This window comes from Thermobia domestica, chromosome 15 (assembly GCF_964235325.1).
Source record: "Thermobia domestica chromosome 15, izTheDome1.hap1.1, whole genome shotgun sequence".
Classification (NCBI taxonomy): Eukaryota; Metazoa; Arthropoda; class Insecta; order Zygentoma; family Lepismatidae; genus Thermobia; species Thermobia domestica.
In genome coordinates, this window is record NC_137468.1 from 75,744,134 (window position 1) to 75,771,798 (window position 27,665).

At 36.2% G+C, this 27,665-nt stretch overlaps 1 protein-coding gene across 1 annotated transcript in view; it reads left to right on the forward strand.

Moving 5' to 3' along the window:
* Nucleotides 1-1,129: 1,129 nt before the first annotated feature.
* Nucleotides 1,130-27,665, forward strand: part of LOC145671863 (proteasome subunit beta type-6-like) — a 58,546-nt gene continuing 32,010 nt past the window's right edge. Inside the window, exons 1-2 of the mRNA XM_081741090.1 lie at nt 1,130-1,268; nt 18,059-18,126. Of these exons, the coding sequence (XP_081597216.1) occupies nt 1,170-1,268; nt 18,059-18,126 (167 nt within the window). The 5' untranslated portion in view covers nt 1,130-1,169. The remainder of the gene's footprint in view (nt 1,269-18,058; nt 18,127-27,665) is intronic.

The window sequence follows — 27,665 nt, forward strand, 5'->3', positions numbered from 1 at the left end:
GGTCCTGGTAAACGCCTCCCCTGGTTCGAAATTTAAAAAAAAAACAGTCTTGATCTGGGGCCTGAACCAAGGTGCCCGTGACCAAATTTTGGTAACTGTCAGTCCACTCATCTGGTGCCCAGGCCGCTTGTTTCAGAAACTTCTAGTATTAGAAGGAAATATATACTTACTTGTTGTTTAGTATCTTTTTCAGCACCGTAAATATAATATGAGGCTATAGTATGAGGTGTAAATCTACAGTTTAAAATAGAATCCGAACCACCGTAATGCGTAAAAAATTGAATACTCTTCCACTGGGAATTGTATTATGACCATGTGCACTAAAGGTGCATACACTAACAACAGCAGGTGGGAAGACAATGTGTTGTTAGTGTATTTCCTTATAGCTTTTTTAAAAGAAAAAAATCTTGCCTTATATACAGATACTTAAAATTGTTTACATTGGGAATTTTGTAGTTGAGTTTAAATCTTTTGAAAGTCTTTCAACAATAAAGCATAATAATCGTCGTTGTAATTTCTTATATGTTCCTGAATTCGGTCCTCACGCCTTGGTGAAAATGCTTCTTATTTTCTTGTGATTTGGATATTTCTTTCTCAAGAAAACATCATTCTTACTCTGAATTAGCGAGATTGAAAATTTATCTTGAAAAATGTTTAAAATGAATAAGGTCAAAATAATATTTACATCGAGACATTCTTAGTGAGAACGTGTATCTTAAAACTAGCTTGACTGGAATTATAAAATAGCAATTCACTTCTCAAGACAGATCTTGAGAACAAAATTCATTTAGATGCATCTATGAACAGCCCTTAGACGCTTCATAATCATCCACCATTTAAATGGCTTTTTTATATTTAAAAAAAACAACAGAAAAAAGATAACAATGAAAAGAAGCAAACACACCTTAATTTGTGTGTACTTTTCTTACAAAAAGTCTAGATTATCTTCATTACTTTTCATTCTGATGTATAGAATATTTCAGTTGACAACAATTTTATCTTGATTGATTTTACGAAATGTAGGACATTCAATCCAAAATATAATACAACTTGAGGAGATAGGCGATTTGAATAATTTTATCGTTCCATTCTAATCAAATACATTCTAATAAAGTATAGAAGAAGAAGAACAAAACTGGGCACTAAATAGGGACACGATTATCTCAATAATGGATGTATATGATACATATAATAATAAACTTATTTCTTACATTTTCGGTTCACCTCATGGAAAACCTGAGTGGTTGGACAACCCATTATCTACAGGGGTTAGTATATTATCAATCACGACTGTAACTTAGAAGCATCACAAGCAATGTTTCTTTCAGAATAAATGTTCCGGGGCACACTTTAGTATTCAGAGGGCACATTATATTCACACGGTACTATTCAATTTATTATTATTATATTATATTATAATTATAATATTATATATAATTAAATATAAGGCTTGTGTATAGCCCGCTCCCCCCAGTTCTTTGTCACCGGAACTGGAGGAGTCACTACTACTACTACTGCTACTACTACTACTACTACTACTACTACTACTACTACTACTACTACTACTACTACTACTACTACTACTACTTTACTACTATTACTACTTTACTACTATACTACTACTACTACTACTACTACTAATATCGAGAACATAACCCAACCAACCCCTGCGGGGCTTCTAACCCGTTCCTACTACTAGTACTACTATTACTATTGCTACTAACTACCACTACTACTACTACTACTACTACTACTACTGCTACTACTACTACTTATACTAAAGCTTCCTTACCACAAGATTTACATCTTAAATCTTTATAACATGCGATTCGGATTCATTATGAACTAATATGAATTGTTAGAATCACTATGATTCGTTAAAAATCACTGGGGGGAGCGGGCTATACTCAATCCAAATATAATTATAGGTCTAATATTATGTTATAATATAATTATTGTATTATAAACGTATTATTTTGGTCTCCTCCCGAGGCATTCCGAGCTCCGGGGGGTAGTGCCCCCCAAAAACATGTCTGGAAGAAACACTGTTCACAATACTTTATTCGCATGGAGTTTCCAGTTAGCTACATTGTCTAGATTCCTATATAACACAAGTGGATCAAAAATGGATTCTTCTACATTATCAACGTAACAGTTTAAACCGTCCAGGTCAAGTTTAGGCAAGTCAAGGTCCAGGTCACTTGAAATAACTGTTGACAAATTATAGTTATTGTACTGATTTCCTTCTAGTCCAGGAAATCTAGAGCAATTTTACCCTCAACCTGGGCAAAATTGCAACACAAGCTTTTAAAACAGTTTTCGATTCAGGAATTACTACTGAATAACATATTCAAAATCCGACAAAATCGGACCACGGGAACACCCCCAAAAAACGGCTTCAAAATGGCCGATCATGGTTTTTTTTTAAAAAAAATCGTAGACCTTTACGTTGGCGGCTCTAGTAGTCCTCTTAATTGACACAGAGACATGAATGATACCTCGTTGGAACGCTCATAGACCACAAATTCCAACGAAGTGACTTTTGTACCCATCATGCCCAACCCATAGAAGAAAAAGAAGAAGAAAGTCGATTTTTTGTTTTTTAATTGATATTTCTTGGACCCTGGCAATACTGTACTTCCTCATACTCCAGCAGAAAAATTCCTACGCGTAGACCAGACATTGGTAACAATAATATAAAAAAAATGAAGGACGTAGGTTCAACAGTAAGGGAGATAAAAATTCGGAACCGCGGACAAAGAAGGGTCACTCTGTATATTTTTTACTGTGGTCTAACTTCTGTTCCTTAGATCAAGCATCCTCCCTAATTGTCACAGAGACATGAAGCATACCGCGTTGGAAAGCTTATGGAACCCCCTTGCCAGTGACGTATCGTTTGTGCCCCCTGTGCCCAACCTGTAGAAAAAGAAGAAGAAACCTTGAAAAATTGGGAAAATCTACACTTTTACTTTCTTGGGCTCTGGCAACCCTGATAATCGTTGGGTATAGGGGGCACAAACGATACGTCGTTGGAAATAGGGTTCCATAAGCTTTTCTACATATCATAGTCTTGCATGAACCTAGGCACTGAAGAATCATGGCTGCTTCCCTTACACGTTTGTGTATCATCTGCAGAAGCCTAGATCCTGACGATAACCTCATCACACTTCAAGAAAAGGGAGCTGAAGGAGTGAACAATGCCAGTAAGGCTCGCGGTAGTAACATTCTCGCCGCTACAAGTATGGTTGTTCATGTCTCTTGTCGCAAACGTTACATTGATAAAAAAGATATTGCGATTGTCCTAAAAAGAAAAACGTCATTCAAAAACGAGTTACTCGCTCGTCGGATGAGTCCTTCAACAGCAACAGTGACTGCCTGTTTTGCGGAACGCCTGTCTTGTTTGATGACCGTCACGTGTTGAAATCAGAAAATGTGCGAGTGAAAACACAAGCATTGCCACACAGCATTTTAAAGTGTTGCAATGAACGAAACGATACCGGGTCATAAACTGTCCGAGGTCGAATTGAGTACTTCTCATTTGATCTTCATGCAGGAGATTGTGTCTATCACAGATCATGCACTATCAACTTTCGAACAGGTAAATCAATTCCTCAACAATACTGCACCGACAATCAGTCAGCGTAAAAAAAAAAAAAAAAAAAAAAAAAAAAAAAATCCGGGCTGGCCGACCTACAAATGATGAGAGAATCCGAGCATTTAAGCGCAACTGTAGTTATTTGTTTGGAAGAGCACGATGATGAGCAACTAACTGTGGGAGAAATTGTTACAAAAATGGGCACATTCCTTGTAGGGACTGATCACATTGCATATGACAGACGGCACATGAAGTGTCAACTAATGGAGTACTTCGGTGAAAAAATTATAATTTCTAGTGACAGTGGAAAAAACGACTTCATTACACTTCGAGAAACTGCCAATCACATTCTATGGGCATATCGTGATGTACCACGAGAGTATGATGAAGAAAAGGAAAAAAATAGAATAATAGAAACCGCAGCTCGACTGATCAAAAGCGACATAAAATCCAAACTACAAACTGGAAGTGATACATATCCTTCACCCAGCGACTTGAGCATTCAGGAATTTCTTCAGTACATTCCACCTAGCCTTAAACTATTCTATGCCATACTTTTTGCCGTAAAAGGACAATGAAACCAAAATAGCATCGATTGGCCAGTGTTTGAGGCAAGCAGCCAGACCAAGAGATATGTTAGCTCCTCTGCAGTTAGGTGTTGCTGTGCAGCTGCACCACCACTATCGATCGAAACACCTGATTGACACGTTGCATCACCTGGGATTTTGCTCTTCATATGCGGAAGTGCAGCGGTTTGAACGCTGTGCTGCAAGTACATTTGGTAATCGTGTGATCGAAATGCAAGAAGACCAGACTCTCCTCTTTGCAGCGGATAATGTAGACCATAATCTCCAAACACTGAGTGGTTTAGGCACATTCCATGGTATGGAAATGTTGGCGGCCATTACTCCATCCACTACTACCAGTTTAACCATTCTTCGGAAGCCCGTCTCTGATGCTGATGTGAAGTCCCTTACCAGTGTCCCCATTCACGCATAGACTGAAGCCAGGGCTATTCTTGAAAAGTTCAACTGTGAACTGGTAACAGCACCATCACCGAACGAAAGCTCCCTGGATATTTTGTGGAAACTTTCCTGGCACTTTCCGTCACGCACACCAAACTGGTCAGGAACGATGCAGGCCATTCACGCAGATCCATCTCTTCATCACCCAGGGAAAACCACTGTTCTCTGCTTACCGATTATTGACCTCCATCCATCTGATATGTCATGCATCTATTCCACTTTAGTGTACCTGAATAATCTTGCGAGAAAATATAAAGTCACACCAATCATCACCTTAGACCACTGTTTCGGAAAGATTCACGTATCCTGCATGACAGAGCACAAAACACCAGTATTAAGGACACGGGTCTCCTGTTGGGCTCATTTCATACTCTGATGAACCTTCTAGGAGCAATTGGTTCCCTGATGCATGGTTGAGGCTTACGTGAAATCTTGGTGAGGTTTTATGTTAAGTGGCAAGTCCGTAGCAAGAGCCTTCCGTGCGCACATGATGGTTGACCTCGCATTAAGTGCATTGCTTGTGGAGAATGTTTTTTTGGAGACCGATAACGGAACACACAGAACTATCAACGATGCTTACTCTCTCTACCAGAGTCTGATGTCGGGTGAGATTACTGTAACTGGAGCTAGTTCTTCACCTCTTCTTCAAGAAGCCCGAGAAAAAATAGAAGCACGAAAGTCAGAACTTATTAACACATCGAAAACAAGTCAGTTGTGGCTTGCATACCAGCGCATGTTGACTACAGCAAGGAAACTTGTGGCAGAAGACCGAACAGGAAGCTGGGAGGATCACCTTGATGTTATAGCAAAGTGCATTCCCATATTCGCTGCAGCAGGACACTTCAATTATTTGAAGTCGACGTGTTTGTACCTGCAAACAATGTTAACGCTGCCATCGGTTAATCCAACGTTCACGAAAGCTTTCAAAATGTGTTCAGAGTTATTAGAAGAAGGAACCGTTATTGGGCTGGGTTGCCCTCTGATCTAGTCATAGAGCAGGTTCTGATGAGATCGCTAAAATCCAATGGAGGTCTAACGCATGGGAGTGGAATATCGGAGATGCAACGATCTTTGTGGGTGCTCTCAATGCCAGCATGCTCCGAGTACAATCTGGCGATACAAACTCTCACTCACACAGCATATGTCACTAACGAACAACATAAAGAAGCCGAAACGTCAAGAATGTCACGTGATATCAGTGACACACTTCGCATTCTTGCAGGACTGCAGCCCATTTCACCATTTGACGGAGACAAATCGTTGAGAAACATTGCCACTGGCGTCACAGCGGATTCCTCGATCAACGTCCATAATTTATTTTCAGTTGGAGAAGAGCTTTCGAAGAAACTATCTGGCAAAGACCTGTTCACTGTGAAGTGGAAACGTGCAGATAGTCAAAACTCTAGCATCCCCGAGTAGTGTTAAAATCAGCAGCGATATCTCCGTCCATTCGAATCTTTTGTTTCAAAGACTGTTAGTTGTCGCTAATGCAGACAGCACATCTTTAGAGGAGACCTTAGCGCATGAATTATGTGCCTACCCACCAGCTTTGTTTGAGTCACCAAGCATGATGCGTAAGGCAGACAAAGCCCCACTGGCCCATGCGATATTCGAGTTCAGCAAGCAGCAGACCGTACAGTTTGAGGAAACGGAGCCAGACAATATTTTGTATGTCTTAGACGGAGGATCTCTGTTACGTAGACTACCATGGTGTAAAGGCAGTTCGTACGACAATATCGCTGCATCATTTGCTGAGTATACGGTTCGTAAATATGGCACATCAACCATCGTGTTCGATGGGTATGGAATTTGCTCACCATTGTTCATTGCAACTGTGCTACCGGGTGTGCAAGAACGTATTGTACTTGCAGAAAGCATGCCCTTCCATGTACTATTGCTAGTGGTGTGTGCAAAGAAACTGAATGTTTTAACTGTTTAAATGAATATGATGACGACAGTGTTAGCGTAGGCGATGACGATGTAGATGTGTAATTTGCCTCCCAAAGTATTTCGTCTTCCCATTCTTTTGCCTTAGAATATTTTGCTTTATATATAGGTGTTATGTTTCTATAAAACGAATTGTTTTGTACACTGTATTATGGTATGACCTTCTATTTGATATTGCTTGTGGCAAGAAGCTGAATGTTTTAACTGTTTAAATGAATATGGTGAGGACAGTGTTAGCGTAGGCAATGACGATGTAGATGTGTAATTTGCCTCCTAAAGTCTTTCGTTATTCCCATTCTTTTGCTTAAGAATATTTTTGTTTTATGTATAGTACTTATATTAAAGCGACCTTTGATTTAAAGGAAGAAACAAGATCTTTTCATGCGTAGAACGATTATCTGGGTTGCCAGAGCCCAAGAAAGGTAAAAGTGTAGATTTTCCCAATTTTTAAAGATTTCTTCTTCTTTTTCTCCAGGTTGGACACAGGGGGCACGTCTTTGGCAAGGTGATTCCATAAGCTTTCCAACGCGGTATGCTTCATGTCTCTGTGACACAGTGTTGCCAGATCAATCAGTTGGAAAAGCAGGAGATTCGAAGATAAAAAACAGGAGAAAGCAGTAGACACTTAACAATGGTGGCGTTCGAATGTAAATCCGGAGGGGGGGGGGCAATAAAATTTGCCATTATTAAGGGAGCAGTAGTCAAAACAAGCAGTCCAGAATTCATTTCCGATTAAGTACGTTGAGCAAATGAAAGGGAAAAGTCCCGATTTATATTACTATTATTTGATACACACGTGTGTGAAGTAAAATGTAGTGAAGAGCAAAGTGGAGTGGGAAAATGCATTTTCATGCACGTAGCGATAACGTAGCTATATGGTACAGTCACACGTGATCGTGGCGTAAGACGATTTCTTGCTGACGATCGTGGAGAAATGATCTAAGCCACTCTTCCAACTCAAGTCCCAATCTAAACAACACTTACTTGTAACTCTTACAGAAAGTCAGAATATAGACGAATCTTATAGAAGATGACGTACAGTTGTATTCTTTGGATTCATATTATATACAGTAAAGCTCTATATGTTCTACAGAGCTTTCTGTACTATAACAGAGAAATTTCATCTTTTTATGTGAGGAAACATTGAAAATTCAATATTAATAATAATATATTTCTTCAACTCCTCGAAGTAAGGAAAAAGCAGGAGATTGTTCACTTTTCATTTTCTTTTGCAGTAGATCAGTAGAACGTAGAAAAAGCAGGAGATACCCTGCAAAATCAGTAGATCTGGCAGCACTGCTGTGACAATTAGAGAGGATGCTAGATCTAAGAAACAGAAGTTAGACCACAGTAAAAAAAAATATACAAAGTAACCCTCCTTGGTCAGCGGTTCCGAATTTTTATCTCCCTTACTGTTTAACCTACGTCCTTCATTTTTTATATTATTGTTACCAATGTCTGGTCTACGCGTAGGAATTTTTCTGCCGGCGTATGAGGACGTACAGTGTTGCCAGGGTTCAAGAAATATTAATTAAAAAAAAACAAAATCGAATTTCTTCTTTTTCTTCTACGGGTTGGGCATGATGGGTACAAAAGTCACTTCGTTGCAGTTTGTGGTCTGTGAGCGTTCCAACGAGGTATCATTCATGTCTCTGTGTCAGTTAAGAGGGCTACTAGAGCCGCCAACGTAAAGGTCTACGATTTTTTCCAAAACTATGGTCCGCCATTTTGAAAACCGTTTTTGGGGATGTTCCCGTGGTCCGATTTTGGATATTTTTATCAGGTGAGGTTCCTAAACAAAATACAGGTGTAAAACTAAAGGTTGCAATTTTGCCCAGGTCAAACCGTATTTTGACTCGACTATTCTTATTGTCTTCCAAAAGATTTGCGCTGGTAGACCTGATAATAGCCCAAGTACCGTAGAAGAAATACACAGGGGCAGCGAGAGGTAATTCTTGAAAAGTTACAGTTCTTTCACGATTTGAGTATAAATACAGCGTCCAAACATATGACAAAAACTACAATGCAAAATAAAACTAATAAAGTAGAGAACTACACGATACTATCTACTACAAACACGATACTATATATCCTAGTCAAAGCAGGGCGAAGCTAGTGTGAATGTGTGGTAGTGTGTTCGAAGGGACCAAATGCGTCAGCGGTGTGTAAGCATGTAAGCTAGGACTTGGGTTTTCGCAATGATACACTTTCCTGTAGCATCTCTAATGATTTCACATAAGTAACGCTACACCTGTAAAATAAAATACAACTTTTGTATACTGTACAGAAACACTGCATCGCCATAAAATAATATCAAGCACGTTTTTTCTATATGCACTTACTTATTTTAACTCTCGTATTGCATTTGTAATGGTTTTGCACTAATAATTCTATACTTGCAAGCAAAAATCAACTATATTGCCTACTATTTAATTCTGCCACCAGCAGAACTTTGTTCCTTATAAACATCATGCAAGGTATTAAATTTTGCAAAATGTAGTGTGGTTAAACTTGACCAGCGCCTTTACTCTTTTCTTTTTCTTTCGAGATATATCAATGGCAGTTAATCCTTGATCAGGCACGTAGCCAAGGGGTGGGTCCGGGGGATCCGGAACCTCCCGTTCGAAATCAGAAATGAAAATAAATTAAGGAAGAATGAAACAAAAAGAAACGAGTAAAAGAAAAACCAACGTTAAAAATATAAAGATACAAGTGTTTTGTTACTCTTTCTTACGTATCTTCACTGTTCGCCTTTTCCCGTTTTGCCTTATGATTCTTGTTTCAGGAAACATCACTCAAAAGTTGGTACTTGATGATTTATTATCGTAAGGCAAAACGGGGATTCCCGTTTCGCCTTACAATAATTTTCATATATTGGTAGCACTGCTTGAGCAAATATAGTGCTTGCCTCGAATCTGTTGGCACTCTCTCAATTTAACGTTGTCATTTTTCATTTCTCTTTACCAGATTTATTTTTGCTTTTGTTGTATATAAAAACAGTACAAACATTTTTAACACTCTCCACCTTACATGTACTTTATTTCTTTTAACCGAAGTGACAATCGTTTATTCTGTCTACAGAAATAGAATTGCAATTCCTAGAAAACAACTGAACTCGGATCAGGAGTGCAGAAAAGTTTTGAAGAGTGAAAAAAAATCCTCGCCGACGTTCACTACTTATGTATAAAGAAACAGACAATTTAAAATTATAGTTTTCATATGTTTCATTTATCGTGTAATGGAAACATTTTTGCAGAAACTCCACCTCACGAAACTTTCCAGTCATCAAACACCATGAGCCCAACGTTTATTAGTGTGCAAAAAATTTCAGGGAAAAAGTGTACGACTATAGTTGGGTAGGGAAAAGAAAAGAATGAACTCTTCCACAACCCAAACGAAGGTTTTATTTGGTAAAGTTAACATTTAAAAAAGATGGGAGTAACAAGGAACTTACAATAGCGATATATACAGGGGTAGCTGGGGAGAGGAATGGGGAGGTGGCCCTCCAAACTATATCCTGTCAAATGGGGGTCGCTTGTTATATGTTTATTAAACTTGATTAATACTTACAGCTAGGGACGTGAGCAGAAATTCATTTCAGGGGTGAAGGGTGCAAATTCAATATGAGGACAAATTGTATTAAAATTTGTGATACCACCCCTTAAAATTAGATAAAATTTACAGAAAAGACGGGATTTCGGGGATGGGGGTTCGGAATCCCAGGACCCATTCCCTGCATACAACGAATGAAGAATGTTTGTTATATAAAATAAACTATTTTTTTTAAATGAACAGTGCTAATACGTTAAAATAATTTTAAAAATGAAATTAATCATCCAATGTGATACTCTGATTTGCCTAACTGGATGTACAGTTGCGAATTTATTGGTATACTATATATTGTATAATGGTGTCTGTCATTTATATCCATAAGAACGCAAAGTAAAACAAATTGACTTTCATAAGTGATTTTTCCTTTCTTATTAATAATTTATAGCTATGAATATATTTACAAGCCTACCAATATAAAGTTCGTAAGGCGAAACGGGAAATGCACATCGAGATTTCCCGTTTCGCCTTACACCAAGATGGAAAGTGATAACAGGTTTTACATGCAGATTTCATTGCTAGAGGTCATAAGGCGAAGCGGGAAAAGGCGAACAGTGCAGGAATCCTTTCTTATGAGAAGCTTTGTGCGGAGCGAAGGGGGTCAAGTTTAGTGTTGTAAAAAAACGGTTTTTTTTTCTGTAAAGTTTTTTTCAATAAAAAACATCGTTCTTTTTCATGTTTTTTTCAAAAGTCTGTTTTTTTTTCTGGCAACTATTATTTATTGATTTATGTTGCAGATCATTGAAATAATCAACAGAACTTGAGTCGAAGATCTCGTAACTTACAAATCGTTTGTTTCTTTGAACCTATACGAGCAAAATTGTGAGATTATTCTTTTCAGCCCCAGGTCATTTTTGGCGTTTTCCTACATTTCCAGTTAGTGAATTATTGCTCAAAAACTATTCATTCGATTGATATGGTTAAGGCCTTGTTTTTAAGAAAATGGATGTGGCTATTTTTTGGTGTAAGTTGTATTGCAGTGTTGCCAACGGGTGAGAAATTATTGAGGGAAATGTAGGGATGAAAATTTACAAAAAAATTCCTAACCGAATTTCAAAAATTTTTTGTATCTAGCACCACTGCTGCTATATGGGTTCAAGTCACCTAAACAAATCTTTGGTGTGTTGACAAGGTACAGTGAAATTCTGAAGTCGCTGGCTTCCATTCAAAGAGAGAAAGAAAAAATTCTGTCATACACATGAAATTTTGACACTTTTTACGCCTCAGAAGTAAAAATCAAATATGCCGGGGTACAACTTCTCTAATTATCCTATTAAAACTTTTTATGGTGCGTTCTGTAGGGCAAAGAGGAAGCTTTCAGGTAGTGGTACGTTTGTTTCAATGTAGCTAACAAGAGGGTAATAATAGAGGGGAAAAGGGAAATTTTCCGAATTTTTCACCTAATAGCGGGAATTAATTATTTTGGCTGGAAACGCTGCCGTCAGACAGACGAAAACTATCTGAAAATAAACCGTAGTGCTCCAAGAATATATCGTTTAAGTATCATGGCGATATATAACAAAGTAAGCATGAAATTTTAAAAAAATCTCATTCTACCTCAGAAATTCACCATTTTCTTACCATTTCCAGAACATGGTTTATTATAAACCTCAACTGTACTTCCCCTAATTATTCTAGTAAAACTTTTTATGGTGCGCTGTGTAGGCTAAGGATGAGGCTGTTAGACACTGGTACATTTGTTCGAATGTAGCCAACAAGAAGGAAATAATAGAAATAAAAAAGGAAATTTTTCCCAAAATTTGCCCCTAAAATCTGGAATTAAAATTTTTTGTAGCTAGCAACACTACTATCACACACACACAAACTACATTAAAATAAGCTTTGGTATTCCTCTAATATATCCTACAAGTATTGTGACGATATCTAATAAAGTAAGCATGTCAATAAAAATATCTCATTCTACCTTTACAAAAATCACAGTTATCTTTCCAATTAGAGAACAAGGTCCACTGTAAACCTCAACTGTACTTCCCCTAACTATCCTATTGAAACTTTCTATAGTGCGTTGTATAGAGCAAAGACGAGACTTCCAGATACTGGTACGTTTGTTCCGATATAGCCAACAAGAGGGAAATAATAGAGACAAAACAGATAATTTTTCCAAAATTTCCCCCTAAAATCTGGAATTAAAATATTCTGTAGGTGGCAACACTGCTACCAAACAGACGCAAACTATCTTAAATTAAACATTGGTACACCACTAATATATCCTACAAGTATTATGGCGATTTTTAAGGAACAAAGCTTCTAATTACCAAAAATATATTACGGTAAACAGAAAAGTAAGGAAAAACTGGAAAAATCAAGGGCTAGAACCTAAATACGAATTTTACGTGCACCCCCTAATTACCCCATTGTAACTATCTGTACTTTCGTTTGTTAAATAAGGACAAATGTTCGATTGGCGTACGTTGACTTGCACTCGGACGTATAGGTACGGATTTGTAAACAAAAATTTCTAATATTTTGCCAAAATATAGGAGAATTTTAATTTCCCTAATTGGCAACACTGCGCGCAAGCCCGTCCAATTGATGTCAACAGTTAGGTATCCATCCGAGGTATCTACCTGGCAAGTCTTAAGAATGTCTTTCTACAACGAAGGAAGCTACAGGGAAGAAAAGTAAAGGACATTCGAAATTAGGAAATTCTCGAATTTTTGACTGGGGTTAAATTTGAGAAGGAAATTGGACACCAGAAGAAAAAGAAATTAATATGATAAACTATAGTCCTAATTAGTGTCCACACTGGAGCGGATTAAACAAGTGACACACCTGTGTGTGCCACTTTGGCCACCTGGGCCACCGAGTATACATTTGATTACATTTTTTTGACTACTAACTCGTGTTGTTGTTGTAGTTATAGTCTCGACTAATAATAATATCGTTGTAAACAATAACTTTATAAGGAAAATTTTCTCTCCTTTTTACATCTTAGTTCCAACACTGTTGGTGAGAAATGTAGTGTTTCAGAATAAATTTTGGGGTTTAAGTCTTCGTAGTACTTATTACATTTTACGTACAATTATAAGCAATGCATCAAGTAAAAGAGCACCTCAAACAGTGTTTGCTACAAGTGTTCAATGTGAGATTCATTTGTCACACGGAACACATCTAGTCGATAGGCGAGAAAGGCCCATAAACTTTCCGCCATATGGCACAAAACACATTCAATTTAGGGGAGTTTCGTTTCAATTGTACCATCTCCTGAGGATTTGCTGACGGTCAGATGCAAACATTATGAGTGTTCACATTAGCTCTTAGGTGAAAAGTCGATTTATCACTGAAGACGACACGATCCAGAAAATCTTCGTTGTTATGCAGGAATATTTCACTTGCGAAATTGGCACGTAAACCGTAGTCTGTAGGCTTTAGACTTGTAGCAACTGCAAACAATAAAGACGTAGTTGCAAGCGTCTCCTTAATATTCTTCACACAGACGGTTGCACTGTATAGGTTCAGTCTTTATTAAAACACAAAAAGCTTTCTGCTCTCTAGTCTCCATCTTTGCTACTTGCTCTTTCTAACGGCAGACAGAAGAAACAATGCATGTACATGCGTGCGTACAAAACTGTTTGAGTTGCTCTTTCATTTGATATAATATTTATAATTGTAATATATACTACAAAGATTCAAAACCCTAATATTAATTTTGAAACACCCTGCATTAGTTCAAATTGAGTAATCCTATATTCAGGTCCTAGTCAATTTGTCGCCTCGTGCAATGGCATAATTTGCCGCCTCCACCTCTCTCCAGAAAGAACAAATCTTAGAAGTCATGATTTTAAGTATGCTACTCCAGCATGAACAACAAAGGTGATGTAAGTGCAGTCGCACTCAGAAAGGCTTAAATACTTACTAAAAATGCAATTCCGTTGTGTCTGTTTTTTTCTTTAAATGTTAATCTATTATGATAGTTAAAGATAAAGCAAACACACCTGCAGAGAAAAGATGGTAATCCTTTTTATAGAATTCACTATCGAGCTTCAATCTCAATGTATCAGTTTGCAATTCCAGTGCAACTAGCTCTTTTATCTTTATTTCTTGATTTTTCTTCTACATCTTCTAACATTTTTTAAAAAAAAAAACTTGTTTCTATCTTCAATGATAAGGAACTTGCTTCTGACAAAAACAAGACTACTTTCATATCAAAACTGTGATAACTTACTAAATGGAACAGATATTCACTACTATTCGAGAATTGAATTCTTGCATTTGACAACAATCAAGCAATTTGTGCTCGGATTTATTCGACCATTTTCTTTAGCATTGTCCATGTGGCCTTAAACTAATGCAACCTAAACATAATTTATGAATGTTGTAGGCCTATTCAAATAGGTCAGCTTAGTAAATGTAACTACCATCATCATGAAGTTTGTTTCCAACAAGAAATATTTAATTTAAATAATATACTTATGACTGATTTTGCCGGACCATCCAAGCTTGCCGTTCCACGCAAACGCACGTGTTGCATACATACAGTGGCGTATTTAGGGGGCTTCCGGGGTTAAGCCCCCCCCGAAATCTTACTATAGTAAAGTATATGAAATATCTTGCAGAATTTTCACATTTTCAGGCAAAGCCCCCCCCGAAAGTTAGCAAAGCCCCTCCCGAAACAAAATCGTAAATACGCCACTGCATATATGGTAGAGCCGGCTCTGCATATCATATATATATATCTAGTCGACAAATTATTTATATATGACATTTAGAAAAATACTATTAGGCAAATTAGTATTAGTTTTTACCTTTAGACAACTTATTGGAATTTTATACTGTTCGTGACATTATTTTCGTACTTATTAAAGGCCTGCATTCACGAAAAAACAAAATTTCAATTCTACTTTTATTTCTTAGTTGATATTGATGAAAACTGCTGAAACCCGAATTGTTAATAGGTATGGTATTCATGTAAATTGTAAAATATTTGTAGCGTATCAGTATCTAGCGTTTAATTTATGTTGCATTTTACGGTGATTACACCTACATAAAAATATTTCATACTTAAATAGACGTTAGATGCATTACAAATGACTATTTAAAAAAAAACGAAATTTAGAAAAAAACGAGAGGCAATGTTTTTTTTCTAAAAAAACGTACATTTCTGAAAAAATACGAACCGTTTTTTTCTATTTACAACACTAGTCAAGTTAAAAATGGATACTATTGTAACGAAGCATTCCGAATACCATTTAGCTACATACTAATCCTATGGATTACAAATGACGATCGATAAGCCGGTTCGATTTTCGCTTTCGCTGCAACATTAATCCATTTCAAAGTATGCCTTTACTGGCGGAGGAGATCTCGTTGCTATCCTCGGCGGCATTAAACATGATAAGAAAAAGAAGAAAAGAAGATAAGAAGAACTGAGTTCGAATGACTTCGGAAGACTATATCTTTTTCCTTCTTTATATTCTTTTACTTTAGATTTCTTCATAGTTTGTTATTAAAATACTTACTATAATATCCTCAGTTTATTGTCCTAAAAAACAAATATGAGTATGTTGCCAGTAAAATAGTTTACATTGATCGAAGCCCTGATGGGTAACCACAGTACTTGATTTCACCCCGCTTCCCATTACGAAATCCTGACAAAACGAACCAATATAAGTTGCCAGTAGAATAATTTAGAATGTTCGAACCACAGTGTTTCGCTACGGACTCCCCTCTATTACAAAATCCTGGATAAGTGCCTGTCCTTGATATTGGTCAATATAAATGTAATTACAAATAACTATGCTGTAAAATATATCAAACCTTTAGTAGAATCTACAGCAATAAACTGAACGTAAGAATAGAAATTAATATAAACATAAAAGATATATCTTTTCATGTAAATAGTATCCTCATGTTGTCTACTCTTCTTTTGCTGGAGCTAACCGATACCTCATTTGGAACAGGTAAAGTTGGAGAAACCAGAAATAATTGTTTAAAAATTACAGTTCTTTTCAGAAGTTATCTTCTAATGCCTTTAAGACTCCTAGTTTTATGGTGCTTCCCAACTGTGAACAGATTTATAAAATGATATGCCTGTAAACTTAATATAAACTTAATGTACTGGGTAAAGCTTTGCTCATAGCTCACCATAAAAACTTATATACGTTGTCAATAATTATTTAGATATTTATTATATATATTCTTCAATTCAATATGCACGCTAAAAATTAAGGATAGGTGTATCTGATATCTTCGCTAGGTCATTGTGCTTAGTAATTAAAAGGTTTGACTGATCACTGACTAATGATACAGTTATATTAGAACCTCAACATAAGGACTTTCGTTCAGAATTCGAGGCAGGATGTTAGTAACAACACAAGGCATATGCTGACAGAACACCGAGGCTTTGTTTCTATTTCCGCGTTCCTTCTTTCATTCACCTATTTCATTTTATGGTGCATATTGCCTTGAAGAATGTATGTAATAAATATCTAAATATCTAAATAACTATTGAGAACGTACATAAGTTTATATGGTGAGCTATGAGCAAAGCTTTACCCAGTACATTAAGTTCATATTGTTTCCAGACATATTGGCGTGGAAGACCCGGCGGAAGCTCATATTGTTCGGATTCCATGTTAATCAGTACGTCCACGTCTCATATAGCCTCGCAGATTGCTACTAGGTGTAGAATGAACATATGCTATAGTTAGTAATGTTATAGATTTGAAGATCAGCGTACTAATGCAGCTTATTACGTCTTTACTTTTATTTCATAAATATCCTATATTTAGTTGGAATTGGATCTGGAATATCTCAAGCAGATCATAGGCAGTTATCCGAAACTTTGAGTTTATTGTATTCACTAAGTAATAAAATTTGAACAATTAGTTTTACAGTATAGTTTTTCCCTGCTACATATCTTATTGTTCCACACTGAGAAAAATCCGTTCTCCGGACAGCGGTATATTGTACAAATCCTCTTGCTTACCACAGAAATAAGTATGAAGCATACGTTATCCGTATGCTACATACGCACTGTCCTTAGATGTTACATCATTCCTTTGCAGGATGTCTGATATTTAACAGTTTTCCTTATATTACATACATATTATGTTACCTTCGTCAGAGATATGATATATACGCCCATTTGTATGTGAGATCTTGACCGCGTATATTGTTTCATACGGAAAGCACGTATAGATGGAACACTTATACGGAAAGTATTATAAAACATGCGTTTTCAGTTATACGTCTGCTGTACGTTAAGTCCAAAACTACAAGAATTACGCATGTAACCTACCTTTTTAAGTAAGCCATCTACAATTTTTTTCTCAGTGCAAGTTAGTTCGTTAAGTAGGACATTCAGAGCACAAAAGATTCAAGACCAATTTCCGAGTTGTGAGAAAAGAAAGAGAAATTTTATACACTCCGTGTAAATACATGGTATAGTGAATACCGCTTTTTGAGTCAAAAGATCCAATATATTTCAATCAAAAATTCTTTTGTGGGCCTTATATCCGGAGAACTACATATAGTATAACCAAACCCAAATTATCACTTAACTCAGTATGATGTGCTTATTCCGTAGAAAATACAAAAAAAAAAAAAAAAAAAAAAATCGATTTAGGGGCGGTTTAAAAATTTGTGACCCCTAGTGCAAAAACTAATTATTGGCCAAGATTGCAATATTTTGACACATTTTTTGATCACTCCTAAAATTCTTGTTAAATTATACTTACTATTTACATATTTGGACACGTACCGTATCTTACAAGTACTGAAAGAAATTTCAGATATAAAATTGACCAAACTGACCAAAAACGGACTTCAATCCTCTGTGCACTGAGCGTCCTAAGTAATTAAAATAATAACCATATTCTAAAATCATATTTTAAATATAAAAATGTCTTGTTTTTTCTAGACTACAATTATAGCGGCAGAATTTGACAATGGTGTTGTGATCGGAGCAGATTCAAGAACCGCTGCAATGTAAGAATTGTTTTCTGTTCCTTTAGTAGATTTTATTCCTTGTATTCGTTAACATATAGGAGACTTGAGCTAAAACAACCTCAATAACAACAAACAGATAATATTAGAATTTTTGAAAAAATAGGAAATTTATTTAATAACCAGTGACGATGCGTTTTGAAAGAAGTACTTACCACACCTACACTAACCCATCGTCACTAGTTTAATGTACGAAAAATGCAAGAAAGTAATTAATAATATTAAATATAAAAATTAGAAATATGTTTTGAAAGCAAAAAGAAAATGAGTTGCCGCTTCGAGACTCGAACATAGGCTCATTGATTCATGATGCACACTCCTTATATTCTAGGCCAGCGAGGACCCTAGAGAACGAAGGTTTGTCCATTGTATTTTCAGTACAAAGAGGCAAAATTCGAACAAGATGGCGTCAGAGCCGGCCAATTAGTTCGTAAAAAAGAAATCTACATGTTATATATAGCACAATCTCTTCAAGAACACGTCCTGCTCGGGACAGTTACCCATACTATCGAAATAAGAAAACGAAAGTAAAGACACGTGACTGTACCGTTATTTTACATTCGCTAACCCATTGTCACTAATTTAACAATAACATATGTACGAAAAATGCAAGAAAGCAATTATTAATAACACATATAAACGTATGAATATGTACTTTGAAAGAAAAAGTGAAAAATAATTAATTGCACTTGCCGGTATTTGAACCAGTGGCGGCCGGTGGATTGTGGGCCCGGGTGTTGCAGTACGAACGATCGGAGACAGAAGATACAAACTGAACTCACTGACTAATCAGCATAACTGTTGATGCAAATGCTCTCTGACGTGTGAAATTAAATCAAATTCTGTTTCAAAATAAAAATAAAAATAAACAAATTAAATAAAATAAAAATAAGAAATAAGAAATAATGCAGAAAATTTTATCCAATTAGTCATCTTATTTAATTAATAAGTCCATTCTCCTCTCTTTGATTGGAGCCGTGAACGCCCGAAAAGGAGGACAGAGGGGGGTCCGGGCACTCCCTCTTGCTCACGAAAATGTACTAAATTTCTTAAGATTTTCTTAATACAAATGAAAGATGCTAAAGTAATATAGCAATCAGGGAGATGAGCCCCCCCCTAGGAAATTTTCTTCGGGCGGCCATGATTGGAGCAAATCTGCCTAATACATGCTGGTTGAATTCTGGTATTCCAATTATCAGGCCGTTTTCGATGGTAAGCATAACCAATGGCGATACCCTTTTTTAGAACATTCAATTACTTAGAAGTGTCAATTCTTTTCGCCTTTCTCTTTTTGCTGACGTCATAGCTACAGTTAATATTAATTTGAGAAGCTTTGTAGATTCACTAAATAATATTTCTGGATTATTCTGGATTCTGGATTATTGCGAACAATTCATTCTAGCAAACTCATTACCTGACAGTAATCCAAATTCCTTTGCAGCGTAGACTGAAGACAGTTCGTGGCAGAGATTAGTGTTATAAAAAAATATAAATTGAACACACTTTATCTAGGAAAATTTAAAACAACAAATTGTGGAAATATATCTAGTGCAAACAATATTGCTGCCATAAGATGTCCTATGAATTCAAACCGGATTTTTTTGGGAACAATCTCATGAATTGACCTTTGCTTATTTTGTTTAAGCCTTAATTAAAAGTTTTTTCCTCAGTGGAGAGTTGAGCAAATTGATTTTTTTTAAAGTTATTTACAGAAGTTACAGTATAAAATTCATTCAGAATTTGTAGGTTATTTACATAATAGTCCTGGATCCACAGTACATGCCCGTAAAAATTTGTGGGTGCACGGAGTTTTATTGTTTCATTGTGTTCCTCGACCTATCGTTGTCTACTTTTTCTTGGGTAGACATCTCAATTATGGTCGCTTATCTCCAGAGACGCCATTTTCCAATATGGCCGCAAAATAAGCAACCAGCATGCATAACTAAGTAACTAAGTCACCTAGGAAAGTGATCTTGGTGTCGAATCATAGGTTTTCAAGGTCAAGGAATTCAAATATTACCATGAAATTGCTATATATTGAAGAATTGTACATATTACAGACAATACACTATATATATACAGGGTGGGTCATTTTAATTCATCCACAGGAATATCTCGAAAACTACAAACCGAAGCAAGAAAAGTTTTCAATTATATCTGTTTACCACAAAGAGTGACACATTTTGGTGTACTCTTTAATACTATCAGATTAGCAGTATTGCCAATCCAACACAAAGATTTTTTTTTTTCAAATGTCACTACGTCAGGTTATTACAAATTTCAAATCTACATTAGAAAGAAAACAAACAATATCACACTTATTGTTCAGTTTTGTAAACTAACGACGCTACAGTATCACAAATATTAAAAACGACCAAACTTTGAAGGTTTCTAAAATAATAATAATAACAACGCAAGTGACGAACAGGACAATGTATATCGAATGAACTATCATCTTGATCTGACGAATTTCGAATAGATGGGAACAAAATTATAAGAAATTAAAAATAGGACTTTTTGAAAAGGCTTTATTCCGAAAACAAAGTTGATATACAAAATAGTTTAAGGTTTACAATATATGTAAAAGCAGTATATCAAATATTGTGTTATTAGTACCATTATGAATTAATATTTGTTGATGGTCCAAAATATCATTAATATAAACAAATTAAACTATTAGAAAAGGTGCTGATGTAACTAAACAACTGAGTATTTTACAATATTTCCCACATATAAACAACATTATACACAACATTTGAGCAACCACAATATCTATAGTCTTTAATAATATTTTGTCATGTTTAATGTATGCTAATTTTTCTGTCAAAATGTATATCAATACTAACACACAAAACCAAGTAGTTCCATAAAGAGCATCGTTTTGCCGTTGTACAATTTGTTTTTCCCGCAGATATCTTATACCTCACATTTAAACAACTTTCTTATTTAAAGTACTAAAAGGGTTTTTTTTCTCGCTAATACAGGTTAAAGATTACTTAATATATGTCCAAATTTACAAGTCTAAAACAAAATGCATGTGACTTACAACTGAGAATATTCACAGCACTTCTGACAAAGACAGTGCACTGTACACAACACTTGAAATTTCTTACATATACATTGTTTACAATTGTTTATTTTGCAAGAACACACTCGCAATACAGCATCTGGCAAAGGTCGGAAACACTTTCTGGTCTCAGGAAACCGTTTACTTCCCTCATACGAATTCCACGTTGCTTTCAATAATGTGTTTCTTTTCTAATAACAACAGAGATTCTCTGATGACCAAGCTCGCGCCTCTAATGTAGCCTCGAATAGCAAACGAAGTGGGTGCCAGCTGATGGGTTTACGCTCAGTCGAGAAAGTAAAGCATCGAAAGTTTCTACTTCAGTCAATCTGGCCCTCACTTTCGTTAAATATGTTTCTGCATTCCTTATGTCTTCAACTGAGAGACTACTTGTTTTAGCAAAATGAAGAAGATAATTTATTGGTTGTGCATTCAGTGCTGCATTTTTGTACCTACTTTCTTACAATGTTATTGCCAGTGAAAATGTGAGCGTTGAAGACGACGCTACGCATTTTGTCTCCAAGTGTATCATATAAGTGGTGAATAGGAATGAAACGACGCTTTTCTCCCACCCCAAACATTACCCACAATTGCTTCAGTTCTTTTCTACTTAAGGTTGCAAACTATCTTAGTAACAAAACATCCATATCAGTATCATTGGACATCACAACAACTCGCTGCGCGCCGCTGTCAACTACCCAGTACTTGTGAGGCACAATTCGTTGGTCGGTTTCTTCAATCTTTCATGTGACCGTTTCAATATTAGTTACTTTTCCTTTTAAGCATACTGTATCAGGAAAGACACTGTCGTTTATTACCATTCCGCTTGTAACAAGAATTAAATCTGTTGAAGGTTTTTCAAGTATCACTTTTTGTGTGTGTTAATGCTTGCAGTTTTATTTTATTTTGAACGGTATTCCAGAAGTTTTCAATTTGGATTGGTATGTGAGTCTGAGATTGAAGGCAAGCAAGATGAATAGATCCGGTAGTGCATGATCGACGTACTCTCGCACTTTCTTTGAGTAAATTGTCAAAAATAAATTATTTTTCTTTGGCTGGGCACACTTTAGTCGTTCGTTCAATAACGACTATTGCTTCTCCAAAGTTCTTAAATAATGACATCTTCATCATTCTTATCTGCGACATAAAATCAACAACTACAGTAGTCCGTTCCGGAAATTGTGGATGAAATGATATACTCTTGTCGATTTTTTCTCCAAATGTAATACTGGCTCATGCTTTGTTGGTCTCGAAGGTGCATCACCTTCGAACAACTGACTTGAATTTATAAGATCATGAGAGAGTATTTCTTCCTTGTCAAGCCTCTTTCTTTTGCAATATCGATTTTCTTCTGAATCTGTGAAAAATTCCTTGCATTGATGATGGTAGGTGTCACAGTTGTGTTGTTTATTATAAGAGTTTCGAAGGTGGGGGACATAGGCTTTTTCAATTCTGTTCGTCAGTCTCCTTTCCTTGATAACAGAGCACTCTTTCCTAAACTTCTCATAGTTACGTCTCCCATCTCTTAATACACCTAAAAGTTTTGCCCTCACATCCACAGGTACTGTACAATTTATTTTGACACAGTGTTTTGTGTTTTAAATGGATTACCTTCTGCTATTATGAACTGAAGCAAACATGTGACATTAGAAGTGAAACATTGACAATGGCGAGAACTTCGTGATAGATCAGTTGCCATTCAGTGACGTACTGAGTTTTACGCGTTTATCCAATAATTCCTTTCGTACTTTTTGAGTTCGTTGATTGTTTGTTCCAGTTTCATATCGGGGGCCACTGCGTGGAATGGTGCAATCTTTTCAGGAACTAATAACTGACCAATAACTTTTCATGCAAGCAACTATTTCAAGGCGCTTCATTAACTCCAAGTACCATGATCCATAACGTAAATATTTCAGGCAATTGAATTGCTGAAATACAGGGATTAATCACTCAACGGTCTCAACATGTAAATTCCAGTCTCCTTTGCGATCAGACGTTACAAGGTTTAATACAATGTTGAGGAAATTGTTGAGGTAACTGTAAAGTTCTTATTTCTCGGTACATTCGTTCACGTCTTAAATAGCCTCTTAATTGTTGATTTGAGTATGGAGGAATTTACACTTTCCTTTTTCTTTATTTTGCAAGACCAGTCGAAACTGATTTACTTCTTTGAACAAATTGTTGTATGCTTCCTTTTCGTTACTACCCCAGAAAGCATCCCAAATCATTTTCTCGAGTACTTCAAAGGCAATTAACATTCCTTGAAACGCCTGAACATAATATTTTTCATTTAGTACACTTTAACTGAATTCACTCCGAAGATTTCTGTTTCAACCAGATCATAATCGAAACCGCTACCAAGGAGGCACCTCTTACCACACTATAGAGCCACTTTTTTGCAATGAAACATTCCAAGCATTGGCAATATGCCATGAAATTCCTCTGGGTTACTGAGAACTATGTCCGCTACTGTATAGAACACTCCTTCGTGGCAGAAAACCGGAAGGTTGGGTTGTCTCAATTGTTGTCTCACAGATTCAAATTTTTAAAGGGCAGTACACACACTGACAGAAATCCAATTTGTTTAATTGGTGCAATCTTGGATGAAATTAAAGAGTGTATACTGCTCCACGTTGATGATACAGGCTGTGTCGCCTAAAAACGCACCACATCGAGTAAGAGAAATAACAAACTCAGTTTTTAGAGCACATGTGGATGCCTCATCAGATGAATGAATGCCAACATCCTTAGCTACTTTAAAGTTGCTCGGAAGAGCAGGTTTGATTGTACTCTTTCTTCGATTTAGTATTTTTTGACACGGTAGCTCACACTGAAGTTTACAAGTTCTCTTTATCAGTGCAGTTTGTGAAATATTTTTTTCTTTCTGTGGGTCCCTTCTGATGTCTTATATTGAAAAAGAGCCATAGCAGTATGATGACTTCCAAATCTACCTGAGAGCGATGACTTGTTCTTAAAGTCGAAGTTGTCAAGAGTTTTTATTGTGAAGTCTGTTAAGTCCAAATGACTTGGTATCGGTATGTTAGCATTGGACATCCTCCGAAATAAATTTCTGCGCACGCCCCTGCCTATATTATACACAAGACTTCAATATATCGCAAATGTAAGGTAATATTTGGCTTCTCGGACCCCGAAAACCTATGATTCGACACCGAGATCACTTTCCTAGGTGACTTAGTTCCTTAGTTATGTATGCTGATTGCTTATTTGGCGGCCATATTGGAAAATGGTGTCTGTGGAGGTAAGCGACCATAATTGAGATGTCTACCCAAGAAAAAGTAGAAAGCGATAGGTCGAAGAACACGATGCAACAATAAAACTCCGTGCACCCACAAATTTTTACGGGCATATACTGTGGATCCCGGACTATAATTAGAGTACACACAATACTAAAAACCAAAACAGCTGATTAAAAAAGCAATAGCTGATACAAAAGTCAAAACAGCTGATACAAAAGAGGTATATCAATCTCGAACGACACATAGGGCCTATACACCAACACACACAGACACACACGTGGTAAAGAAAAACTACATCCCAAATCATCCGTCTTGGCTGAAGAAATGCACGATAAACACAATATACAGGGTGTCCAATATACAATGCAATCCGGAGTTTGGGATAGTAGAACTTTTGATTCTGAAGTGATACACAAATAGTGGTTATACTAAAATGAAGCCTTTATCATGTATATATTTGTAAACTAGGAAGCAACGATTGAAGTACACTATGAACTACAATGTTGTCAGATGTAAAAGAAGATGTGTATATATATATATATATATATATATATATATATATATATATATATATATATATATATATATATATATATATATATATATATACAAATCATTTAAATTGACTCATAACTCATACGTATAGATGTTCTGTCATTAATTTTCAGTTTGCTTAGTTGGAGTAGCTTGAAAAATATGTAGCAGAAAAAAGAATTTTTCATTTCCACCGATAACTAATCGGATGAGGCCTTTGTAAGGGAGAACTAGGGAAATCGGAGTTTTCATAAACTAACACACTGAATTGGCAATCCTGCTGATGTTTCAGTGCATCAAAAGGTTTTGTGTTAAGTATCTATCCACATTATGCAATTCCTGAAAACAATGAAAAACAAACTTTGAAATTATCATGATAAAATTTTTGCTTACATGTACCCGGCAACACTGCTGTTCATTTTTATGGGGCTATTTAAAGCAAGAGGTATACAAGAACAATTCTCGAACTATTCAAGATCTGTAAACGAACATTCGCAGTGCCAATGAGAACATTAATACTTCTAATCTTTGTAAAGTTGCTGCCAACCTGGTGAAACGTGTAAACCAGTGTTTGAATCAAAACAAGGGACACTCCCAACATCCACTGTAGAGTTGCTAACTCGTTTCTGATAGTAGCAGTGTTGCCGGGTGCATATAAGTAAACGTTTTAACATAATAATTTCAAAGTTTGTTTTTCATTGTTTTCAGGAATTGCATAATGTAGACAAATCCTTAACACCCTTTTGATGCACTGAAACATCAGCAAAGTTACCAATTCAGAGTGTTAATTTATGAAAATTACGATTTCCCTAGTTCCTCCTTACAGAGGCCTCATCCGATTAGTTATCGGTGGAAATGAAAAATTCTTTTTTCTGCTCCATAGTTTCCAAGCAACTCCAACTAAACAAAGTGAAAATTAACGACAGAACATCCATACACATGAGTTATGAGTCAATTTACGTTTTGCAAAATAAATAAATAAATAAATAAACCTTCGGTTACATCTGGCAACACTGTGTGGTTCCTAGTGTACTTCAATCGTTGCTTCCCAGTTTAAAAATATATGCATGAACAAGACTTCATTTTGGTATAACTTTATTCGTGTATCACTTCATATTAGGAAGTTCTACTATCCCAAACTCAGGGTTACATTGTATATTGGACACCCTGTACTTCCACATGAGGCAAAACAATGCTTAGGAATGTCATACATTCTGGAAAGCAAACTTTGAAACCTGTCACATGTAGGATCAGCATGTAACAGAAGCCAAAAGTCAAAGAACGTCAAAACAAACAGCATTGCAAGTTCTACACCCAGAAATGTTTGCTGGGAGGATTCCAAAGTATTTGAGTGGGTCCCATACGTCTATGTAACATCGAACCTGCCTTATTCTGCATCTGAAAAGACGATAAGTAATTCCAATTACTGCCAACTATATTTTTAGAAAGAAAATGATAAAACGAATATTTTTATAAGAAAAGAAAGAGTACATGATCAGGCGTAAAATAAAATATTTAGCCTACATCAATCATTTCTCTGTTAAAACAAGTATAGTTCGATAAGAAAGTCCACCAATGTTAGTCGAGTTTCCAATTTTTGGGAGGTTTGGGCCCGGCGGATCCCCTTGAGCATTGCTAACTAGTTCTAAATTCAATGTGGCGTTTCCCATCATGCAGTTTTATATGGAAAGTTATTAAGAGTATAAAATACATTTATTTTATAAAAGAAATATGTATATACTAAAATACTATTCACCGAGGGGGGATTCTATATATTGACTTATTAATATTTGGTTCACAAATTACTGTACAAGAAGCCTTCATTGTCTATATAACCTAAGAATTTAAAAGTATGAATGCATAAAAATAAATCTTATTTACCACGAAAAACTTCGTTCACTCGAAACCGTGCCGCCTTGCAGAAGCACTGCAACGACCAGAGCCTTTAATTTCTGAAATAGAGGAAGGGAGATTTAACATTCGTTCCAATTTCTGCACTGTAGAAATCTGGTGGTTGTATGCTCGCTGCAACGCAATGTAGAGACTCTGTGACGGACTGTTTTTCGCTTTTTACAACGGATTAATGGATTTTACAGTTATAGAAGTAAAAAATGTGATATTTAAAGTATATATATATGGGAGTATTAGAAAGTACTTTGTTTTCTGTTCTTTTACTACTAATAATATTTTTTCTTGAAATATTTTGGTTGTTGCGCAACGCTGTAACACTGATTTGAACTCAAGTTCCTTCAATCAACAAGCTGAAACCTTAACTACTTGCTCACTGTGGGAGCTTACAAGTATGGATTTCGAATTTGTATTTACACTACACGTGTGTTTGGTAATAACGCTACGAGACATCATTCACGCGTGGATTACTGTTTGACCAGCTTATTCAAGAAACAGGACTCGTTTCTTAGATTTACGAAGTCACTCTTTTAATCCTCGTTTAATCCGAGATATGTGTTTTTGGCAGGGGGTAAAAGTGAGCCTGAAATGGTAGCGGGACGGTAGGTAGCGGTATGACATCACGCTGTTCCCTGCCTACCTTTGCCCATTGTAAGTTTTTAGAAACTGTGGGGACGCCGTACATATTTTTTGAAGGTCTCTCCGCGTTCCCCCGCACTTTTACCCTTGCTTGTTGGTACAATAAGTTCTCAAGA